Source organism: Dissoconium aciculare (assembly GCF_010015565.1).
Source record: "Dissoconium aciculare CBS 342.82 unplaced genomic scaffold K489scaffold_11, whole genome shotgun sequence".
NCBI lineage: Eukaryota > Fungi > Ascomycota > Dothideomycetes > Mycosphaerellales > Dissoconiaceae > Dissoconium > Dissoconium aciculare.
The window spans coordinates 992,851-1,011,833 of record NW_022984961.1 but is presented as its reverse complement, the minus strand read 5'-3'; the positions used below and the strand labels follow the sequence as shown (position 1 = coordinate 1,011,833).

The window sequence follows — 18,983 nt, the reverse complement described above, 5'->3', positions numbered from 1 at the left end:
CTGACAGCACTAGCGATCCTGCTGACATAAGCGACCCCGAGACTGCTGAGCCTGGAGATACTGCCGACCCTGTTGTCACCGGTGGTGCCGCTGGTACCGCGGCTCCTCTCCCTACCGGTGCTCCCCGACCCAAGCCATCCGCCACCATCGCATCTGATGCCGTCGACCCCCTGGCTACTAGCTCGTCTGATCCTGATGATCAAGCCGAACCGATGCCTTCGACTGGTAGCTCGGCAGGAAATGGACCGGTCTCAAACGCCGGTCCAGAGGACGATACTGGCGTTAATGATCCATTGCCCACTGGTCCTAAGCCTACCGTAGCTGCAGGTTCATCTACTCCAGGTGTTCAATCAGCGCAGCATCCGCCCGCGACTGGTGGAACCGGCGATTCTTCTGTATCTGAGACACCAGACGGCGAGGGTGATGATACTGCTCCTATTCCTGACTCGGAAGAAGTCGGTAGTTCTGGTTTTGGCAACTCGGGATCGCCCTCCTCCAGTTCCACTCCTAAACCGGATGCCGCACCTGCCTCTTCGCCATCAGGACCTTCCTCCACGACGTCTAGCGGCGAGACGGACAATGAAGTGTCCGGTCCTAGTGACGTCGTCGATGATGAACCGTCAACACCTGCTAGTGGCTCTAACGTGCCAGCGGTCAAGCCTTCTAGTTCTTCTTCGGCCGGTTCGGGGGATTCCAGCCTCGCAGGTGGAGATGATCTCCCTGCAGGTTCGGCTACTGAAGATGCTGAGGACACTCTTCCCGTGAACGACCCATCGGAATCTTCAACCTCGGTCCCATCTGGTCCATCATCAAGCTCCTCGGGATCAAGCTCAGGTGGTGCTACTTCGCCACCAGTTGATGACATGCCTGTCGCATCCAACCCCTCGACAGCTGCCAGCGGGTCTAGCGACCCGGCTAATGGCAATACTGATATCGATACTGCAAGCGGTACTTCTCCTGCTGGCGGATCCTCGGACATTAGCGATCCCCAAATTGATGATGGCTCGTCCAGCAGCGAGGCTGTCCCTACCGGAGACAATGTCCCTGTTCCTATCGATACAACCCCCGTCAACCCTCCTGTGGAAGATGTTCCTATCGATACTGCTCCCAGCACCAGCTCTCCCAGCAGCTCTACCCCCGCCGAAGATACCGCAGACGAAGGTGTTCCTGTCGAAGAAGGTTCCAGCGATAGCACCCCTTCTGCAGGAGCCGCTCCAAGCGAAGATGCTCCCATCGAAGATGCACCTGCTGAAAGCTCTTCCAGCAGCTCTGCTCCCACCGAAGACGTCTCAGATACTCCCGGCGCCGAAGCCCCTGTCGACGAAGATCCGAGTGGGGGTGATACCGTCAACGACACTGCTGGTGTAGAGCCTTCAGCCGAGGATAGTCCCAGCGAAAGTGCCCCTGGTGAAGATGGCTCTAGCGAACAAACTCCCACAGAAGACCCTTCGACCGAGGATATTCCGGATGAAGAAACCACTGTCGACAACGGAGGCGAACAAGACTCTTCCGAGGGCACCGACGGATTCTACGAGGGATTGCTGGACAGCCTGGACGGAGCGCCCGAAGACTCTGGTGAGCATGACGAGTCGACGTCTGCTCAAGATGGAGAGACAGCCGGCGATCAGCAATCTGGCGATGAGGAGGCATCAAACGATGGCGAGGAAGCGGCTCATGGTGACGAGGCATCTTCAGATGAGCAAGACTCGCAGCAGGGTACTGAGGACTCCGATGCCAAACCGACAACTCGTCACCAGTCCATGCGACCTACCACTCTTGTTACCCGAGTCTCGACAGCACCTGCTACCACTGGATCACCAACTACGACTGACGCAATTGCTACAACTCCGACTTCACACCGCTTGCCGGATGTGCTGAGGACTTTCATGTTCAGGGGACACCCTACTACGATAGGCCTACCCGCTGGCGAGGCTACCAAAACGACGTCAACCGTCATGACCACGAGTAAACCGACCACCGCCATCGACGGATCCATCATGGACGTATCTTCTATGACTGAAGATGACGGGACCGTGCGCACCTTCACGATGATTAGTTAATCGCATCCACAGCATCGGGATGGACGGGTTGTCATCAGCCCACAGATTGCACACCATACACACACTCACTCACTAATGACTATAACGAAAAACTGACCTCCAGTCACTCGTTTACAACAACACATCCCTCATCCAGAGGAAAAAGGACCCGCTTGTACTCGACCGGATTGAGTACTTTCCATTCGTTTGCCCTTCGTTTCAGGGACGGACGATGCAGTCATCCCTCTTTTTTTTTGACAGAGATTCTTTTTGTCTTCTCCACACTGGCATAATCTTTTGCCGCTTTACACTCTTTGACTGAGATGGGATTCGTACGTTTAGGAACAGCCTAGCTTAATTTTTGCATGACAGAATGGTTAATTCACAATTTCTTCGTCTGATCTTCTCCGTATGTGATTTCCCGAAGGGGTTTCGATCCGAATCAAATTTTGATCTTGGGAATATACATCTCCTGAGATGAAGTGAAAGCCCAACTTGGGACATCAAAGCAGATGGGTTACCTACTCTATAGACGCTGGAATTGGTCAAGTGCTGTACTCATTGCTGTTCATATTTCGCCGGCTGTAACAATTCTCTAGAAATGATGTCATCACGGTGCGTCTTCCACAACGCGGGCAACACCACCACCGACGACGACCACACATATTGCTCTACACAACAACCCGACGACACTTCACCTACACACCAATCCTCAAGAAACACCACCTCCCATTTCCGGTCCAAATTTATAATCAGAAAACATCTCCAATCCCAATCAAGGCCATGGGCTCTCGCCTCTCCCAACCCCGCGGCGTCGCCAGCACAACCGAAGCCTCGCGTCCAACAGCCGCCCTCCCTCCACCGAGTCCCAGCAACCCGCTCCCAGGCTCCAATCGGCGACCATTCAACACGAGGCTCCTCATCGCGCCCGCCGCCGCCGCGACGATGGCTTTGCTCCTCTTCGTCTACACGCGCACGAGCATCCGCGCGGCCAAAGCCAATGCGCAACGACACCGGGATGCGGACGGCGGCGGCGGCGGTGGCGGACTGAGTTTATTGAACGAGCATCGCAGAAGACATGGGTTGAAGGAGAAAGTTGGAGGCACGCAGGGTGGGACGGTTGTTGAGCTTGGGAGGGAGATTTTTGGGGGCGCTGGGAAGGAGAGATGGAAGGACGAGGGGGCGGGCGAAGATGGGGATAAGGGCAGGTCGGCGGAGGAGGAGAGGTTGAGGGGTTTGATGGGGAAGAAGAGTTGAAAAATCGACGACGGAGAGATGAACCACGTTCTCTGATTTCGAACACCCTTCCCCCTGCTATGTCCCGGTCGTCATCGCCAGCCACCAACAAGTTCAGATCAATCTCCAAAGACGAAACACCCCTGATGGGGAACAGAGCTGTAACGCCAACAATGCCGCTTCCTCCCACCCACATCATCATCATCATCATCATCATCATCATGATGGTAAGGAACGTGTGAAAAGTTCATGCGAAAGAGTCCTCGTTTTCTCCCACGATCGAGACAGCTCAAGTCCCCAACAAGAAAGGAACACAATCCACTGCTCCCTCCAACAGGGCCAGAAGAAGAAAAAACACAGCCTCAAACTCCGGGACGGAACGGGACCGATCGTCAGACCGTAAAGGAGGAAAGCCGACGAGAAGCAGAAAGAAACGAGAGAATCAAGCGCTCGAACGGAAAAGCGAATAGTAAGTAGCATTCTCACGAAGAGGAAGAAAAAGAAAGGCGACGAAAATGTCATCATCCAGTGGCTATCTCTTCGCTCCGAAAAAGAAAGAAAAGCCGATTGATCCCCTGAATTCTGGTCTCGGGGAAAAAGGACGCACGCCGGCAGACAGGAAAAACGATAACGCCAGAAAGCGGTTTCCACGACTGCGACCGACTGGAAGGAAGCGAGGGGCTATTCAGGAGACGGCCAATTCTGTCTTTCTTTCCTGAAGAGGAATGGGGGTGAGAAATGGAATAAGTTTGGTTCGGTCGTGGAACGCAAACGCATTTCCGATTTTTTGGGGGAGGGAGTCCGGTGGTGATTTGCAACAAGAGATGTGATCCCTGATGGAAATTATACATACATATACAAGATAATCTGTAAATGATTTTTTTTTTGAACTTCATATGGCCCTTTCTCGCAAAGAGATAGGGAGGAGGAGAGGTAGGGTATCCGTAGTAGTAATAAGAAATAAGTAGGCAAGTAGGGGTGGTGGTGGTAGTCAAAAGGCGCGCGCGATCGACCGGCGTTCGGTCTCCGAACTTTTTCCTTTTTCCCTCTCTGCGTGGATAATTCTCGGAGAAGTAGAAGCGGAGAGAAGTCTTAGGTTGATCAGAGGACAAGAAGAGTAGTAGTAGTAGAGGAGAAGGAGGGTGGGTTTCATTTCCTTCCTCTTCTCTTTCAGGGATCTTGGAGGGCGGCGACGTCCTGTTCGGAGAAGGATGAGTGCGTGTCTGTGGTTGAGAATCGCCATGTCCCGAGACCTTTTCCTTCTCGAATGAGGGAGGCAAGCAAGGGAAGGAGGAAAAAAAGGGGAAAAAAAGCTCGAATGTGAAAGGAAGTTTGGAGACTTACGGTGTCGGCGTACCGCCACATATACCACATGAACAAACTCCTGAGAGAGACGAGCCACGGCATCAGCATACGAAACGTAGTTGCGAGAACCTCCCTCTCTTTCTCTTCCAAAAAGTGGGAAGGGGGAAACTCACCGATAAGGTCTGAACCTCTCGCCCACCTCCCTCATCTCTTCCTCGGAGATATATTTCCACTTGCCCTTGCCCTTTCCACCGCCCTCATCGCCCCGCTTGCGCAACCTCTTGACGTCCCGGCCGACGTAGGCCGCGACGCCCCGCTGCACGCCCAGGTCGCCGAGGGAGAAGACGTCCATGCGTTTGAGCGCGAAGCACAGGAACATCTCGACCGACCATTTCCCCAGGCCGCGGACGGCGACGAGTCTCTCCACGACGGCCTCGTCGGGGGAGCTCAGGAGCATAGAGGCGGAGAGGTCGCCGTCGGCGAATTGCTGCGCGAGTCCGGCGAGGTATTCTGCTTTGCGCTGGGAGAGGCCCGCGGTGCGGAGGGTGGCGAGGGGCATGGCGGCGACGGCGGCGGGGGTGGGGAAGGAGGAGAAGGAGGGGTCCTCGTCGCTGTCGCTGGAGGAGGTGGGAGGGACGGTCAGGGCGGAGGGGGGAAAGAGCGCGATGAAGCGGGCTTGGATGCTGGCGGCGGCTTTCCCGGAGATCTGTTGCGAGATGATCCCGCTGGCTAGGCTGCGGAAGGGGTCGATGGGCCGGTGGAGTTCGGCGGCGCTGAAGATGGTGCATTTGTGGGCGGCGATGAGAGGGGCGAGGTTGGGATCTACGGAGATGAGGTGGGCGCAGGCGGTGTCGAGGAGGGTGTCGGGCGAGGAGGAGGAGGAGGAGGGTTTGGATTGGGACGGGATGTTGTCGAGGATGTGGTCTTGGGTGATGGTGGTGGGTTCGAGGATCGTTCCGTTCGGCGTGAGGAGAGGCGCGTGGGAGGGGTCCTCGTTGGCGGCTGTGACTTTGCGTTTCTTCGCGCCGGTCTTGCCCAGCATAAGACCTATAGCTGCCGGCGTAGGAGTAAACGGCAGCGGCGTGTTGTTGGCGCTTTCATCGGTGAGTTTTCGTCTTTTGTTGTTCGGGGTTACTGGAGGCAGGATGTCGTTGCTGTCGTCAATCGATGAGTTTTGCTTGCTTCCGTTGACTTTGTCGCGCTTCTTCGGTACCCGTGGGGCGCTTTTTGATGATGTCTTGCTGGTTTGTATTTTACCAATAGGCTCTGCGACAGCGGTTGTCTGAATACGCGTTGAGCGGCGCAGTGCCATTTTGAGGATTGTGGGAGTGATTAGCTTCAACTTGAACGTGGATATCTGTCGGCGCAAGCGGTTTCCCTGCGCCGAGATGATCAATGTGAGCCTTGCGATGTCTTGTGATCGAGACCCAACACACTGACTGATGGGAATCGTAAGTCTTGGGAAATACCTCGCGCTTGCGCAAATAATTGAGGGAATGAATTCCCTGATATCGAACAGGGATGACTCGCTGTATATCACCGTGCCGAGTCCGGGAAGGATCAGCAGTCAGCTTATGGCTCGGAAGGGATACGAAAAGATTTATCACGAAGTTATATTCATGTCAAGGACTTCTGAATCTTCCTCAGTGAATCAAAGTATTGTTCAATTGTCTCCAATGGAGGCTCGATGTTGAAGTTGGTATACGACTATCACCACCCGTCGAGACGAGGTGAGGTCGTCCAGACCCCAGTGGCGATAATGCTAACCACAAAATTTACGGTCATCATGAACATGCTGTACCTGCTAGGTGATATATACTCAAACTCGGTATATGAAGTGACCAGGAGCTATACTGAATAAGTCATGCATCTCAGTCTCTCAAGATGCACATGATATCAGACACCACTCGAGGATGTTTCAAGACTGTAACCTTATCATGCGGAGAGAGATTGGCCAAAAAGAGCCAACAGAGGCACAGAGGTCATGCATTGAGATCGTCGTATGGAGCAGAGGTGAAAGCTGTTGTGTTTCTCGTATGATACACGCCAAAAAGAGATCGTTTTTGTTTTTTGTTTTTTTGTTTTCCTTTTCTTTCCGGTGCATCTCCATCTATACCGACACATACATACAACGACAAAGAGAGATACGCGCGCCCAGGGTCTGTACACGTTACAAAGAGTTTCTTTCTGCATGATCCGTTCCTTCAGAACCTTTTGTTTTCCTCTCCTTCCATAACGCAGATGATTTTGTTTTTGTCGCGAGAGGTGTGGGAAACGTCATTGGCGAGTCCTAGGATGGCGGGCTCTGCATTTACTTCGACTTGGGCTTGGTGATCTGCATCGACTCCAGGTCCTCGCGCTCAGTGCGCTCGGCCTCGATCTCCTTGATGATGGGCGAGAGGTATGGGGTGTCCTGGAAGTGATCGCATCGGATTAGCATGTGTTCCGCATATCGGACGGACAGAGAATTTGCTGGATATGGATCTGTCCCGCTCACGGATCTCTCATGTCCGTCCTTGGAGAGCCAGGAATTATGGATGTGGTCTTACCTGCTCAGGCTTGGTCCACTCGCTCTTGGGGAGCAGCTGGTGTGCTAGCGAGCACTGTTTATTTGGAAATCACGAATCAGTCCTTCTGTGTCTCTCATATCCCGTTTCTGTCCTTTCCATCTCTGCTTCTACTCGCGTGGCGGATGGAAATACCTGGAATGCTCGGCGCATGCGGAAGACACGGTCGTAGGCCTCCTTGGGCGAGAGACGCTTGAGGGCGAGCTGCATCTCGGGGCTCTCCTCGGGGATCAAGTCGTCGGCACTGTCAGGAAGAGATGATCATGTCAGAAAAAAATATTGTGGCCATTGTGTTTTCCATTCCGAAATTCCCTCTGATCCCAAATGCCTCTTCTCCATCTCATGATGTTCCCACGGCCCATCTCTTTCCCAAATCGATGAATCCGAAGCGAGAAAGACCTACCGCAGACCCAGCTTGCGGTAACCGGCGTTGTCCATGTACCACTCGGAAAGCGGCTTCATCCAGCGCTGGAGCCAGGGGCGCTTGTTGATGAAAGGAGCGAGCGAAGGAGTCGACATGATTGCGCGATGGAGATGTGAGGAGGCGATGTGGTGAATCGGACACGCGCTGATCGAGAGTTGAGTGGGGTGGTTGTTGTTGATGTTGTCGTCGATGCCGTGTGAAGAATCTCAAGCAAGTATCGGCTAGCCACCGAGGAAAGTAATGAGGTCTTCGAGCACCAGCAGCCGAAAGCCCAGCTCTCTCTCTCTCTCTCCTCCTGCAAATCCGTACACGGTGATTGGCTCTTTTCTTCGGTCGACGGTTCGGGCCGGGAGCTCGCTGGGGTGTATTATGTCAGCCGGCTCTGTGCAGTGGCATTGGCAACCCTAATGAGCGATGATGAAATGATTCCGATTTCCACCGGTCAGAAAGAGTCCCCCGGGGCCGAGTTTGATGAGACGGACAAGCAGGTTGGATAAAAATGGACGGTACGACTTGCTCCTCACCGAACGTGAGAGATGCTTTGTCGACTACAGCGCAGTCCAGTCCTCTGTCTGTGATGTATTCTGCGACATCCTAGACACCAGGGTGACGATACCTGGTTCATTCTTCATGTCCTTTGGCGGTGTGGTTGATTACTATGCGGTGGTGGGATACATGCAGAATTAACCTACATGTTGGTCTAGATATACGTGCAGGACATAGAGCAGACATCACGACAGGGACCGAACGTCGATCTCTTCACAGCTACAGCTCCAGTCACAGCCACAACTACAGCTACAGCTTCGAAAGGATGAAGAGACCACTTCTGTGACTATGACACGGATGCGCAAGCTGGAGTGCATAGATATATATATTCATATACCTAGGTATATATGTATCTATCTACCGTATACTAATAAAACATAAAACCTCGTATGGAGGATGCGTCGGATCATATGGTCTCTCCCTCTCTCCCTCTCTTGCTGCTGCACACAGCGTCATTGCTTCCATCCCGCGAAACTCTATCACCACTCTCCGCCCGTGTTTTCCTCTTTTATTACTGTCTTTCCGACCTCGAGGCTCAAGCCTTCCCTTCCATGGGCTGGCTCTCACTCCTCATGGCGTCAGATCCGACATCGGCCATGTCTTATATCACTCGTGGGATCTTCTTCCAAGATGGAATTGCTCGACCGAGGAGGAGAAGGGTAGTATGGGAAGATGGCCATTTCATACATAACGTATACAACAATCATAATGATAATAATAATCATACGGGAGACAAGCAAGTGTCCTGGTGGAGAGAGATAAGCATTTCCGAGGGAAGGGAGGAAGGGTTCTAGACAAGACAATTTACGCCATGCAGAGATGAGGTTGCAGTCGCATTGCTCCTGTTATCGCATGGGATGAGGAAGCGGTAGCTGGTGTGGGATCTGATCCATCCATTATATGGTATAATATATGTCCATACCAATCCGCGTGGGGCATAGACACACATATCTCAGCCAGCCAGCCAGCCAGCCAGCCAGCCAGGTCTCTCGCTTGGTAATTCCCTTCCTGCAGCATTCGGACTAACAAATACAGGACCTCTCACTCAACCGCCGCCAACACCCACACGTGCTCGCCTACTGCTACTGGGACATTCGAGATAAACTCCGGCGAGCTCTATTCGTTCGCACCTGTCCAACAACGACACTTCCTCCTGATATCCCATTCTCTCACACACAGTGCGCGCACCTACTAGGTACGGTATTCGCAACACACCAGCTACCATACCAGTAAACGGTGACAACATTTTCCGTCGCACTTGTCCATTCTCCACACCAATCCTCGCGATCGCTGTCCTCGCGGCTGCTGTCCTCGCTGGTGATCTCCTCCTCGACGACTGATTGATCCCTCCTCCGAGTATGCTGCTGGCAAGGCAGCGCATCCACCGGTAGCCTTGCGCGCCGCCATGCAAAAAATGTCCTCGACCAATTCCGACACACACGATCATGGACCACCTACGACGACGACGAACACGACCACCACCACCACCCTCACCAACCTAGATCCCAACTCCCTCACCAACCGAGCCTCTTCTTTCCCTAGGATAGCGAAATGGAGCACCTCATGGTCCCCAGCTGCCGTCAACTCCTTCTCCGGTGCCATGGCCGGCATGGCTAGCGGCATCGTCACCTGCCCACTCGATGTCATCAAAACCAAGCTCCAAGCCCAAGGTTCCTTCCGGGCTCGAAGCGTCCTCGCAGAGGGTGTCCGACCCGCCGCCATGTATCAAGGCATGCTCGGCACGGCGCGGATAATCTACACCCAGGATGGTCTACGAGGGATGTATCGAGGTCTGGGACCGATGTTGCTCGGATACCTACCCACCTGGGCCGTCTACATGTCCGTCTACGACAGCAGCCGAGAGTACTGGTACACCCACGGCTACGGCGAACAGGACCGCGACAAATGGCTCGCCCGAGTATACGCCTCCCTCACGGCCGGCGCCTGCAGCACCCTAGCCACCAACCCTATCTGGGTGATCAAGACCCGGCTGATGTCGCAGGTCTCGCGGACCGCCTCCAAAGAAGCCCGCACGCCCTGGCACTACGCCAACACCTTCGACGCCGCGCGCAAGATGTACCGCGCCGAAGGCATCGGGGCCTTCTACTCCGGGCTCGCCCCGGCCCTGCTCGGCCTCACCCACGTCGCGATCCAATTCCCGCTCTACGAATACTTCAAGCAGCAGTTCACCGGCGTCGAGATGGGCGCGACCCCGGACAAGAAGGGCGAAGCCGGCAAGAACACCCTCGGCATCCTCGCCGCCACCTTCCTCTCCAAAGTCTGCGCCACCTCCGCCACCTACCCGCACGAAGTCGTGCGCACCCGCCTGCAGACCCAACAGCGGCACGTCGTGAACCCGCACCACCACGTCGAAGACCGCCACCCGCACAGCGGCGGCGGCGCCGGCGGCGCGACCACCACCGTCGCGCAGCAGCCCAAACGACCCTCCGGACCCGCACCAGCGTCAGTAGGAGGAGGAAGCAGCGCCGGCGGCGGCGCCGCGGCAGGCGAGTGGCGGCCGCACTACCGCGGCGTGCTGGACACGTGCCGCACGATCCTCCGCGAGGAGGGCTGGCGCGCCTTCTACAACGGCATGGGCACGAACATGATCCGCGCCGTGCCCGCGGCCATGACGACCATGCTGACGTACGAGAGCATCAAGGGCTGGATCGGACGCCTGCAGGAGGAAGGGCAGGCGCTGACCGACGCGGAGACGGACGGCGGGAGGATATGAGCTTGTGGGCGAGGAGATCTGGAGGGAGGGGGAGGAAGGAGGGCTTGATGTCGATCTCCTATGGATGGAAGGGGATGGAACGGGGATGGGATGGATGACGGCTGAATTCGGAAGTCGTGTCAGCGGGGTTTCTTTTTACTGTTGATTATCATTATGGCATTTTTGGAACGGTTCGCCCCCTGGGACCTTTTTCTTTTTCTCGTCCATTTTCTTTTCTCTCTCCCTCTCTCTCTCCGTTTGATTTATAACGTCCCGGCCCATCCCTCCGATTGCCTCGCCACACAATCCCATGCGCCGATGAACGAAAGAAAAAAATACCCCCCCCAAGAAATCCCGTTTTGCCGAGGGATGTACGAGGGGAAGAGAAATGAAAAGAAGGAGAGAGGAAGGACGATGGAAGGAAGGAAGGAAGGAAGGAAGGAAAGAGGGAGTCTAAGAGAAAAGGGAGGGAGAGGAAGACATAGAAAGGGAAAATCGGAAGAATCGACCTTGTCCTCTATTTTCTTTTTCGGGTGGCATATATGTATATGAAATATATATGTATGATAAGAAGTATATTGCCAGACAATCTCGAGTATGGGGGTGCCTGGACCTCCATCTAGGGCTGTCAATGACACAGGGGGGAGAAACGGTCCGAGACCATGCCAGAGATCCCAAGGTCCTCTCTGCACTCCTAAATGTGATTTACTGTCTTCCCTCCAGCTTCTTTCTTTCCTCTCCTTTCCTCTCCTCCGTAGATAATAAACACAACAGAGAGGGGGATTTCCCTCCGCCTTCTACCCTTTCTGGACCCCTCTCCTCCACCTCTGCAGACCCAAGTATATGCTCAGAGATGGAAATTCACAAGTTTTCAGTTCTGTTACGTTCCCCTGTGTGCCCCTTCTCAGAGAGAGAGAGGGGGGGAAAGATCTTCAATCCTTTCTTTCTTCTTTTTCCTGTGGGGGAGTAGTTTGCCGTCCCCCATCCCCTCCCTTTCCCCATCATTTTCGCCTTCGAAGGGAAGGAGGCTCTCTATCTGAAATTTGCCGCTGAGAGACAAAAGTCCGTGGAATTCCCCGTCGTTTGCAGGGGTACTGCTCAAGCGGTTGAGAGAGAAAGAAAAGGTGCGGTGCCGGAACCAGCACCATGTAGTGGAGGAGAGTAGGGTTGAACGCTTGCAGTGGGGTTCTTGTTCGGTGAATAGTTGGGGACCACTCGTGAAGCGCGACGGCCGTTCACGCCGAGCAGGAGTGCATCCCGATATCCTTCCCATGTCTGCAGCAGCCTCCGCATAATCCACCCGTCTACGAAGCAGCAGAAGGAGGCGACGGAGAACCATCACCACCATCACCCCCACCAGCAACGAATCTCTCCACCTTCCTGAAACTCCTCTCATCGCGAGTCTGATCAATTGTCTTCGGACCCACCCTGATCTCCGTCAACTCCGGCTTCTTCTCCAATCCATCTCTACCGCCAGCGCCGTCATCGATCGCCCTCTCCCATCGCCTCGCCTCCACGGGAAGCGGGCGGTGCCAATCGCTCTCGTCCCTGGCCCACCAGCGCGCCGAGCACATCTCCCAAAGACGGCTCTGGGCGCGTTTATATGCGAAGCGCTCGTCCTCGCCGGTGAAGGCGGCGGTTTTGCCGAAATCCGGGTTTCGTGATGATGGGGATGGTGCCGCGGGGGCAGCAAAGCGGGTGTCGTCGCCTGTGTCGATGGGTCGTTCGCGGCGGCGGGGCTCCATTTCGGAATCTGTCAGGCCGAAGGAGCGGCCGAAGGGATTAGCGGGCTTGGTGAGGGTGTTCTTCGAAGCCGGGACCGGAGGCGAGTCTTCGAGGGAGTCGGCTTTGAGGAGGCCGGCGAGGCGGACGTGGGTGTAGTCCGGTTCGGATTCGGGTTCGGCGTAGTTGGGGTTTTGCGAGAGGATGTTGGGACGGAAGGGTGCGGTCGCGTCCTGGTAGACTTCTGAGAGCGTCTCGGAGTAGACGGAGTCGCCGGTTTTGTCGCCATCTTTGCGTTGTTCTTCCGGGAAGAAAATATCGTCGGGCCCGGCGGCGGCGCTGACGAAGAGCTTGCATCGACATTCGTAGAGGGCGTCGAGGAGGGTGATTAGGCGTCGGGCTTCGTTCTTCATCAGCCAGGTCATGACTGGGACTTCGGTGAGGATGAGGGTGTGGTAGGTGGAAGCGAGGGAGATGTAGTCGGCGGGACCGAGATTCGTTTTGCAGAGCTCGGAGAATTTCCACATGGCGATGCCGTCAGATGCCCGTGGAATTTCAATCTGTCTTCCATAGATTGTGAGGGTCGAAGGGATCCATGTGATGGCTCCTGTTTGTGGACTTCCTAGTATCCTCCTGATGGACTCTTCTAAAGCTTCCCGGGAATCGGGGTCCGCATCAACCGCGAAGTATGTCGGAAGGACACCACTAAGACCGGTCGGCTCAGCTTCCTCAGTCTCTGCCGCGGTGTCCTTCGCAGTCTCGGGAATTGCCCACCCAGGCATACCGGCCGAATGCTGCAAATCCTCGTGTGCATCCACTCTCCATAATGCGTCGTCTTCTTCCAAGTCGTCCCGCTTAGGAGCCATCGTTCCGCTCTCCATTCTCCGATAGTCTTTTCCGCCTTCCATCTCCAAGACTTCACACCTCGCCTTCAAGACCTCCAGAAAGGATGCAAATTCGTTGTACCCGGGATTCAACTTTGCAGAATCCTTCCTCCGCGCACCAAATCCCCACCCAAATCCTGGCGTCACTGTCGGCGGTGGCGCAAATGCAATTCCTGCTGCTTTGGCCAACTCCTCAGGCATACGATTACTCGTCGCGACGAGCACACCACCAAGATGAAAGAAACTCGTCATGAGATTAGTAAGAATCTTACTCGCCACTCGATCCGGCATTTGAAATTCATCCAGGAAAATGATCGGATTAGTCTCCACCAGATCCTTCGCCAACCACAACAGCGAATAATCGTCTTCAGGTTCCAACACGCCAGGTCTTTGCGGCCCCGCTAACCGGGACCGTCGTAGGCCCTCCAACTTCGCAAACGTCTCGAGCATGAACGTATTGAAGTGCCAACGGCGCTTCTTGCGGGTGGGAAGACAATCCGCGAATAGATCGATGAGCATGGATTTCCCGGTGCCGACTTCGCCGTGCAGCATGAGGCCCTTGGGCGATTTCATCTGGAGGGCGGATTCCCGCGATGTGAGACGACGGGTGAGGGCGAGACTGTCGCGACGTTCGCGCGAGGAGAGGAATGCGCGCCATGTGCGGGAGGCGAGGGATTCGCCCTCGCGGCTTGTTTCGCGGGCGCGGATGGCGCGGGCGAGTTGGTCGAGACGGTGGCCGTATTCGACTTCGGGTTCGTAGTCTTTGAGACGGTCGTAGAGCTTGGAGAGGTAGATCGCGAGACGATGTTGACCCTGCAGTGATGTGAAGATTAGCTTCGTCTATATATGCGACAGCAGCAGTGTCGTCTGCCTGTTTGCGCTCTTTTATCATACCGGATCAGGAGAGATCGCCTTTGTCGCGACCAGCGCTCTATATTTGACCAGTGGATTGGTGATGGCGAGACCAGTCGCTATACTGGCTGCCATTGTGAATGTGATATTGACATGAGAAAGCCTCGTAATCAATACCACCCAAAATTAAACCCAGATGTTTATTGCGTGTCGAACTGGAAGTGTCGTCTGCACCATACGATATTCAATGTCGAGGACAAACATCTCGGCTTGTAGTCAGTCTAGATCGAGCCATTGCGTCATGATCGCGGCTCACGATCCGTGGGTTGAAAGTCTATTGGCTCACTCGGCGATGAAGAATGTGGAGAAGTGCACCGATTATCAGATCTTTCCATCTGGTTGTCGGACAGTACAATACTGTATTGTCATTGGGTGAGTTTCCTACATTTTGGACTCGAAGGCACACGTTCAAGTGATTCGTTTCTTTCGAGACGATACATGTTCCTGTCGTATGCAAAAACTGATAGTACAAGAAATGATCAAGCATACTCCCCCCTCTCAAATTTCTCCGCACTCCAAAACCTCGCCGTGACTTGATTGTCCGCAAACTCCATGCCATCGCAAGCCTGCAGTGCTCGCAACGCACTCAGTTGATTGACAAACTTCACGAAAACTTCATTTCCACCACCGTCTTCCTCTCTCCAGATGAACAAACGCTCCACCACGCCGTTCTGCGCCATCTCATCGCCGATTTCCTGTAGCAGATCATTGTTCTGAATTTCATGGTCGACATCTAAGTTTGTGAGCATGCCGGAGAGCTTGATGACTTCAGAAAGATCGCCGTGGCCAGCTTGTTGAACTTCGGTGTCGGCATTGTCTTCTGTACCAGTTTTGCGCTTCTTTCCGCCGACGATCTTGCCCATGTTCTTGGGAGCGGCAAACCCGCCTCCGTCGGCATCGGCAAGCTTCTTCCGCTTTTCAGCCTTTGCAACGATGGCGGTGGTGATGCCGTCATTGTGAGCGCCGAGACCTTGACCTTTCTCCCAGCCATACTTTTTGAGCATGCGCTCGGCGAATTTTCCGGCGGATTCTCGTCCATTTCCCACGCGCTGTGGTTCGTCGTCCATTTCTGTAGTTGTGATGAGGATTCGTCAGCAATTAAGTCTTAGTACTGTATTGAAGAGAGTTATTACCTGTTGGTACAGCAGCTTGCATATTCGGCTGAAAAGGCGCCGAATAATCTGCGCCGCCAGTAGGGGCAGGCGGTGGCTTCTCTGGTTCCATTTCGTGGACAGGCGGGCCGGGTATTGAAGGCGGACCACCAAAAGAAGAAGACGCCGGTTGCGCAGATCCTCCTTGCAAGGCACCGGAGCTTGCACCAGGAACGCTTTGTCCGCTGGCCTTGGCTGCCAGTTTTGCCTTGATCTGCGCCACAATGTCTGCTGCATGCGCCTTCTTCTCTTCCGCACTTTTATCGTCTGGTCCAGACTGTGTCCGCGCCAGTGGAGCAGGAGTCCAATTGGCTGGAGGTGCTGCAAGCACAGAAGCCGTAGGTATTGCAGGTGGTATCGCTGACGGTGGAGGCGGTGGAGGCGGCGGCGGCGGCGGAGGTGCTGCATGATTGGCTGTGGCATATACGAGTGGCATCCGGACTGGTGGAGGTGGAGGTGGTGGCGGAGGCGGAGGAGGCGGTACTGGGGGCCGTGAAATTGTATCATTCATGACAGTGTCGAACGAAGGCGGAGGTGGGAAGTGTCCGCCTGGCCTTGCGAGAGATGGCCGTGCTAAAAGGTCGTCAGTATGCTCGGAAGAAATAATTTTGTTCGAGTAAGGCTCACGAGGACTTGAAGGTTGTGAGCGAGCTGGTGAGAGAGGCAGGCGCATATTTTGTTGCGCGAGCATTTTCCTCTTTCGCTTCCTCCCATGCCGCCGAATGTAGTCCATCCAAGCAGCAGCACTATCTTCGAGCTCCGTGATGTCCTGCATCTCCAGATCAGCGTCTGTCTCCAATTGATTTTCCAAATTAACCAATGCGCTTCGACATACCGCTGGGACATACTGCGTCACATCGAACTGTTTGATCGGGCCAGCGTGCTCCGCCTCATACTCCTTCTTCGCACGTCCCTTTCCTCCACGCGGTGGCCGCGGCCGATTGTCAAAAGCATATGTTACACCATACTCTTTCTCGGCGTGAATCTGCGCTTCAATCTCCGCAGAGAAATCAAGATCCGTGCGGGCCTTTTTCGCAGCGGCCTGCTCCGAGACAGCTGAATTCGCACCTCTCACATCGTCTGACGAGGGAGCATTCGCAGTTGTGGATAGTTGTTTGCGCTTGAGCGGCGTCGGCGCAGCAGCAGCAGCTGGTGCTACAGGGACCGGTTTCTTCGGGGCCGTGACACTTTGCGGGACGAACGGCAGAGCGACTGTGCGGGAGAAAAGAGGTGGTTTAGATGATGGTCGTTTCGATCTCAAATCATACACGTTTGATCGGATGGGGACAAACTCTTCTTGGCGGCTTTCTCTTCGGCCTTGCGTGCCTTTTCTTCTTCTGCGGCGTCGGCGGCGAGCTCTTCGGGGGTTGGGTCGTGGAGGTAGAGTCGCTTTCGGAAAGCGGGCGCGGCCGCGGGATTGGACGCCATATTGCTTCGTGATAAATTAGGGGAGTGGCTCTGATCTTGATGTCATCGGTTACGGTGATTGGGTCGCATTGTTATGGCAATACAATGTAAGAATCGTGAGTGTAAGAAATGTGGATTGCTCTCAGCTGAGCCGCAAAGTACAGTAGATGTGGCTCGGCTTGAATGAGCCCTGAATTTGAACTCGGATGACGCGCCGTCTCGCGTGCGTAAAGTACATGCGGAGTAGCATTGGCTTGAAGTACATGTACCTCACGATGACACTTATGTAAGAATTCGTTTTCGTTTCCATCATATGAAAGACATTGTGCAAACAATTCTGAAAAGTGTGAGAACATGCTTTGAACTACAATTTCGCCTTTGGTCCCTTGAGCATAGCCTCGGCTACCATCCGCCTCTGCACTTTGCCAGTAGCAGTCCTGAGATGAGATCAGCATAAAATCCTTCGCAAAGCCGCAAAATTGATAGAGAAACTCACTTGGGCATGGTCTGGGTAAAGAAGATGCTCTTTGGCACCTTGAACTTGGCGACCTTCTCTTTCATGTAGGCTTTCAATTCCTCTTCAGTAGCCTGCTGTCCTTCTTTCAGTACCACTGCGACGCCAACCTCCTGGCCGTAATGTGCGTCCTCGATCGCAAACGAGACAGCTTCGGCGACAGCGGGGTGCTGTGCAAGCGTGTTGTCCAACTCGATGGGGCTGATTTTCTCACCACCCTTGTTGATGAGCTCCTTGATACGTCCAGTGATAATGACATACCCGTCCTCATCGAGCTTGCCTTGGTCGCCAGTGCGGAAGAAGCCCCCTGAGGTGTACGACTCGGCATTGGCTTTGTCGTTGTTGATGTATCCTCGAGTCACGTTGGGTCCGCGAATACAAATCTCGGCCTCCTTACCTTGTGCAACTTCCTTTCCACTTTGGTCGAGGATTTTTACTTCGACGCCCTGGCCAAGTCCTACAGAGCCAGGCTTTCTCCTCGCAGGTGGAAGCGGGTTTGAAGTCATCTGGTGAGCAGCTTCGGTCATCGCGTAGGCCTCGAGAACGGGCGCATCAAAGGCAGCTTCCAGCTCGTGGAAGACTTTCGGTGACAAAGGTGAACTACATGATCGAATGAATCGAATGTTCGGCTTAGGGTTGGGCCAAAGATCCGGCCGTTTGAGCAGAATCTGGTGAATTGTAGGCACAGCCGTATACCAATTGGCTTTGTGCTCGACAAAATGCGGCCAGAATGTGCTCGCGCTGAAACCGCCAGGCACGATGACCGAGCCGGCCGAAGCGAGAGGCGCAAGGAACCCCGCTAACAGGCCGTGGACATGGAAGAGTGGCATAACAAGCATTGTTCGATCATCCTGAGACAATTGATATGTCCGTTGAATGTTCGACATTGTCCGCGTCAGGTTACGATGTGACAAGGGAACAGCCTTCGGCCGGCCTGTTGTTCCCGATGTATGCAGGACAAGCGCGACATCTTCCGGTTGTGCCTTTTCCACGGGTTTGTTTCCTTTGCCTTGCAGCTTGCCTGCACTCTTCACATCCAAAATGACCTCATGGGTACGTGGATCAAGGTAGCATTCTGCAACCGCAGCATTGTGTGTCTTCGCGGCCTGCACGGCGGGTCCATCGGCTTGTCCCTGCGGCACCAAGACCAATGCCGAGGAGAGATCGGAAATGTAGAACTCGAATTCGCTCTGCTTGTATGCCGGGTTCAGTGGAGCGGCGATCGCTCGCTGCCACGAGGCGGCTAGAAAGGCGACGATGAATGGGTAGCTGTTGGGAAGCGCAATCGACACTGCAGCGCCAAGGGAAATGCCCAACTCCGCAAGCCTCTTCTGGAAAGCCAAGACATCCGCATGCAGTTGCCGGTAGCTTATGCGCAATGTGGGTGGTCCAGGGACGATGATCGCCGTGGTTTCGGAGAGCGAAGAAAATGAGTCTGCTAGGGTCGTCATGATGGGTGTTGTGTGTGGTCGTGTGAGGTATGCATTGGAGATATGCAGTCGCTCAACGAGGGTGATGCCCACCTGCGCACGAAGGATGCCATGAATCTCGGCTCGTGCGGAT

At 54.6% G+C, this 18,983-nt stretch overlaps 7 protein-coding genes across 7 annotated transcripts; 2 read left to right on the top strand and 5 right to left on the bottom strand.

Annotated features, from left to right (window-relative positions):
• Nucleotides 1-2,822: 2,822 nt before the first annotated feature.
• K489DRAFT_372912 (uncharacterized protein) lies at nucleotides 2,823-3,296 on the top strand (the record flags this gene model as incomplete). Its single annotated transcript, XM_033603374.1, has 1 exon — nucleotides 2,823-3,296. The coding sequence occupies one exon, from the start codon at nucleotides 2,823-2,825 to the stop codon at nucleotides 3,294-3,296; it is 474 nt and encodes a 157-aa protein (XP_033457451.1).
• Nucleotides 3,297-4,445: 1,149 nt separating this feature from the next.
• Nucleotides 4,446-5,892, bottom strand: K489DRAFT_390391 (DNA glycosylase; the record flags this gene model as incomplete). Its single annotated transcript, XM_033606599.1, has 3 exons — nucleotides 4,446-4,472; nucleotides 4,620-4,659; nucleotides 4,754-5,892. The coding sequence occupies 3 exons, from the start codon at nucleotides 5,890-5,892 to the stop codon at nucleotides 4,446-4,448; spliced, it is 1,206 nt and encodes a 401-aa protein (XP_033457450.1).
• Nucleotides 5,893-6,869: 977 nt separating this feature from the next.
• On the bottom strand, nucleotides 6,870-7,666 carry K489DRAFT_362089 (14 kDa subunit of cytochrome bd ubiquinol oxidase; the record flags this gene model as incomplete). Its single annotated transcript, XM_033602645.1, has 4 exons — nucleotides 6,870-6,993; nucleotides 7,130-7,183; nucleotides 7,283-7,391; nucleotides 7,551-7,666. The coding sequence occupies 4 exons, from the start codon at nucleotides 7,664-7,666 to the stop codon at nucleotides 6,892-6,894; spliced, it is 381 nt and encodes a 126-aa protein (XP_033457449.1). The 3' UTR covers nucleotides 6,870-6,891.
• Nucleotides 7,667-9,531: 1,865 nt separating this feature from the next.
• On the top strand, nucleotides 9,532-10,851 carry K489DRAFT_324668 (mitochondrial carrier; the record flags this gene model as incomplete). Its single annotated transcript, XM_033601780.1, has 2 exons — nucleotides 9,532-10,464; nucleotides 10,630-10,851. The coding sequence occupies 2 exons, from the start codon at nucleotides 9,532-9,534 to the stop codon at nucleotides 10,849-10,851; spliced, it is 1,155 nt and encodes a 384-aa protein (XP_033457448.1).
• Nucleotides 10,852-11,793: 942 nt separating this feature from the next.
• Nucleotides 11,794-14,423, bottom strand: K489DRAFT_396115 (uncharacterized protein; the record flags this gene model as incomplete). Its single annotated transcript, XM_033606864.1, has 2 exons — nucleotides 11,794-14,249; nucleotides 14,331-14,423. The coding sequence occupies 2 exons, from the start codon at nucleotides 14,421-14,423 to the stop codon at nucleotides 12,135-12,137; spliced, it is 2,208 nt and encodes a 735-aa protein (XP_033457447.1). The 3' UTR covers nucleotides 11,794-12,134.
• Nucleotides 14,424-14,827: 404 nt separating this feature from the next.
• Nucleotides 14,828-16,927, bottom strand: K489DRAFT_412367 (uncharacterized protein; the record flags this gene model as incomplete). Its single annotated transcript, XM_033607920.1, has 5 exons — nucleotides 14,828-15,417; nucleotides 15,482-16,072; nucleotides 16,127-16,268; nucleotides 16,335-16,711; nucleotides 16,768-16,927. The coding sequence occupies 5 exons, from the start codon at nucleotides 16,925-16,927 to the stop codon at nucleotides 14,828-14,830; spliced, it is 1,860 nt and encodes a 619-aa protein (XP_033457446.1).
• Nucleotides 16,792-18,944, bottom strand: K489DRAFT_383213 (acetyl-CoA synthetase-like protein). The gene is made up of 2 exons (XM_033605544.1): nucleotides 17,403-18,944; nucleotides 16,792-17,343 (listed from the first exon to the last, which is right to left on the bottom strand). The coding sequence occupies exons 1-2, from the start codon at nucleotides 18,869-18,871 to the stop codon at nucleotides 17,271-17,273; spliced, it is 1,542 nt and encodes a 513-aa protein (XP_033457445.1). The 5' UTR covers nucleotides 18,872-18,944; the 3' UTR covers nucleotides 16,792-17,270.
• Between the last annotated feature and the right edge of the window lie 39 nt (nucleotides 18,945-18,983).

What these genes read in the sequence shown, in the direction of transcription:
- K489DRAFT_383213 (XM_033605544.1), bottom strand. Translation starts at nt 18,871, where the DNA reads ATGACGACCCTAGCAGACTCATTTTCTTCGCTCTCCGAAACCACGGCG. An exon ending in TTTACCCAGACCATGCCCAA is followed by an intron (nt 17,344 to 17,402) that starts GTGAGTTTCTCT and finishes ATCTCATCTCAG; the next exon opens with GACTGCTACTGGCAAAGTGC.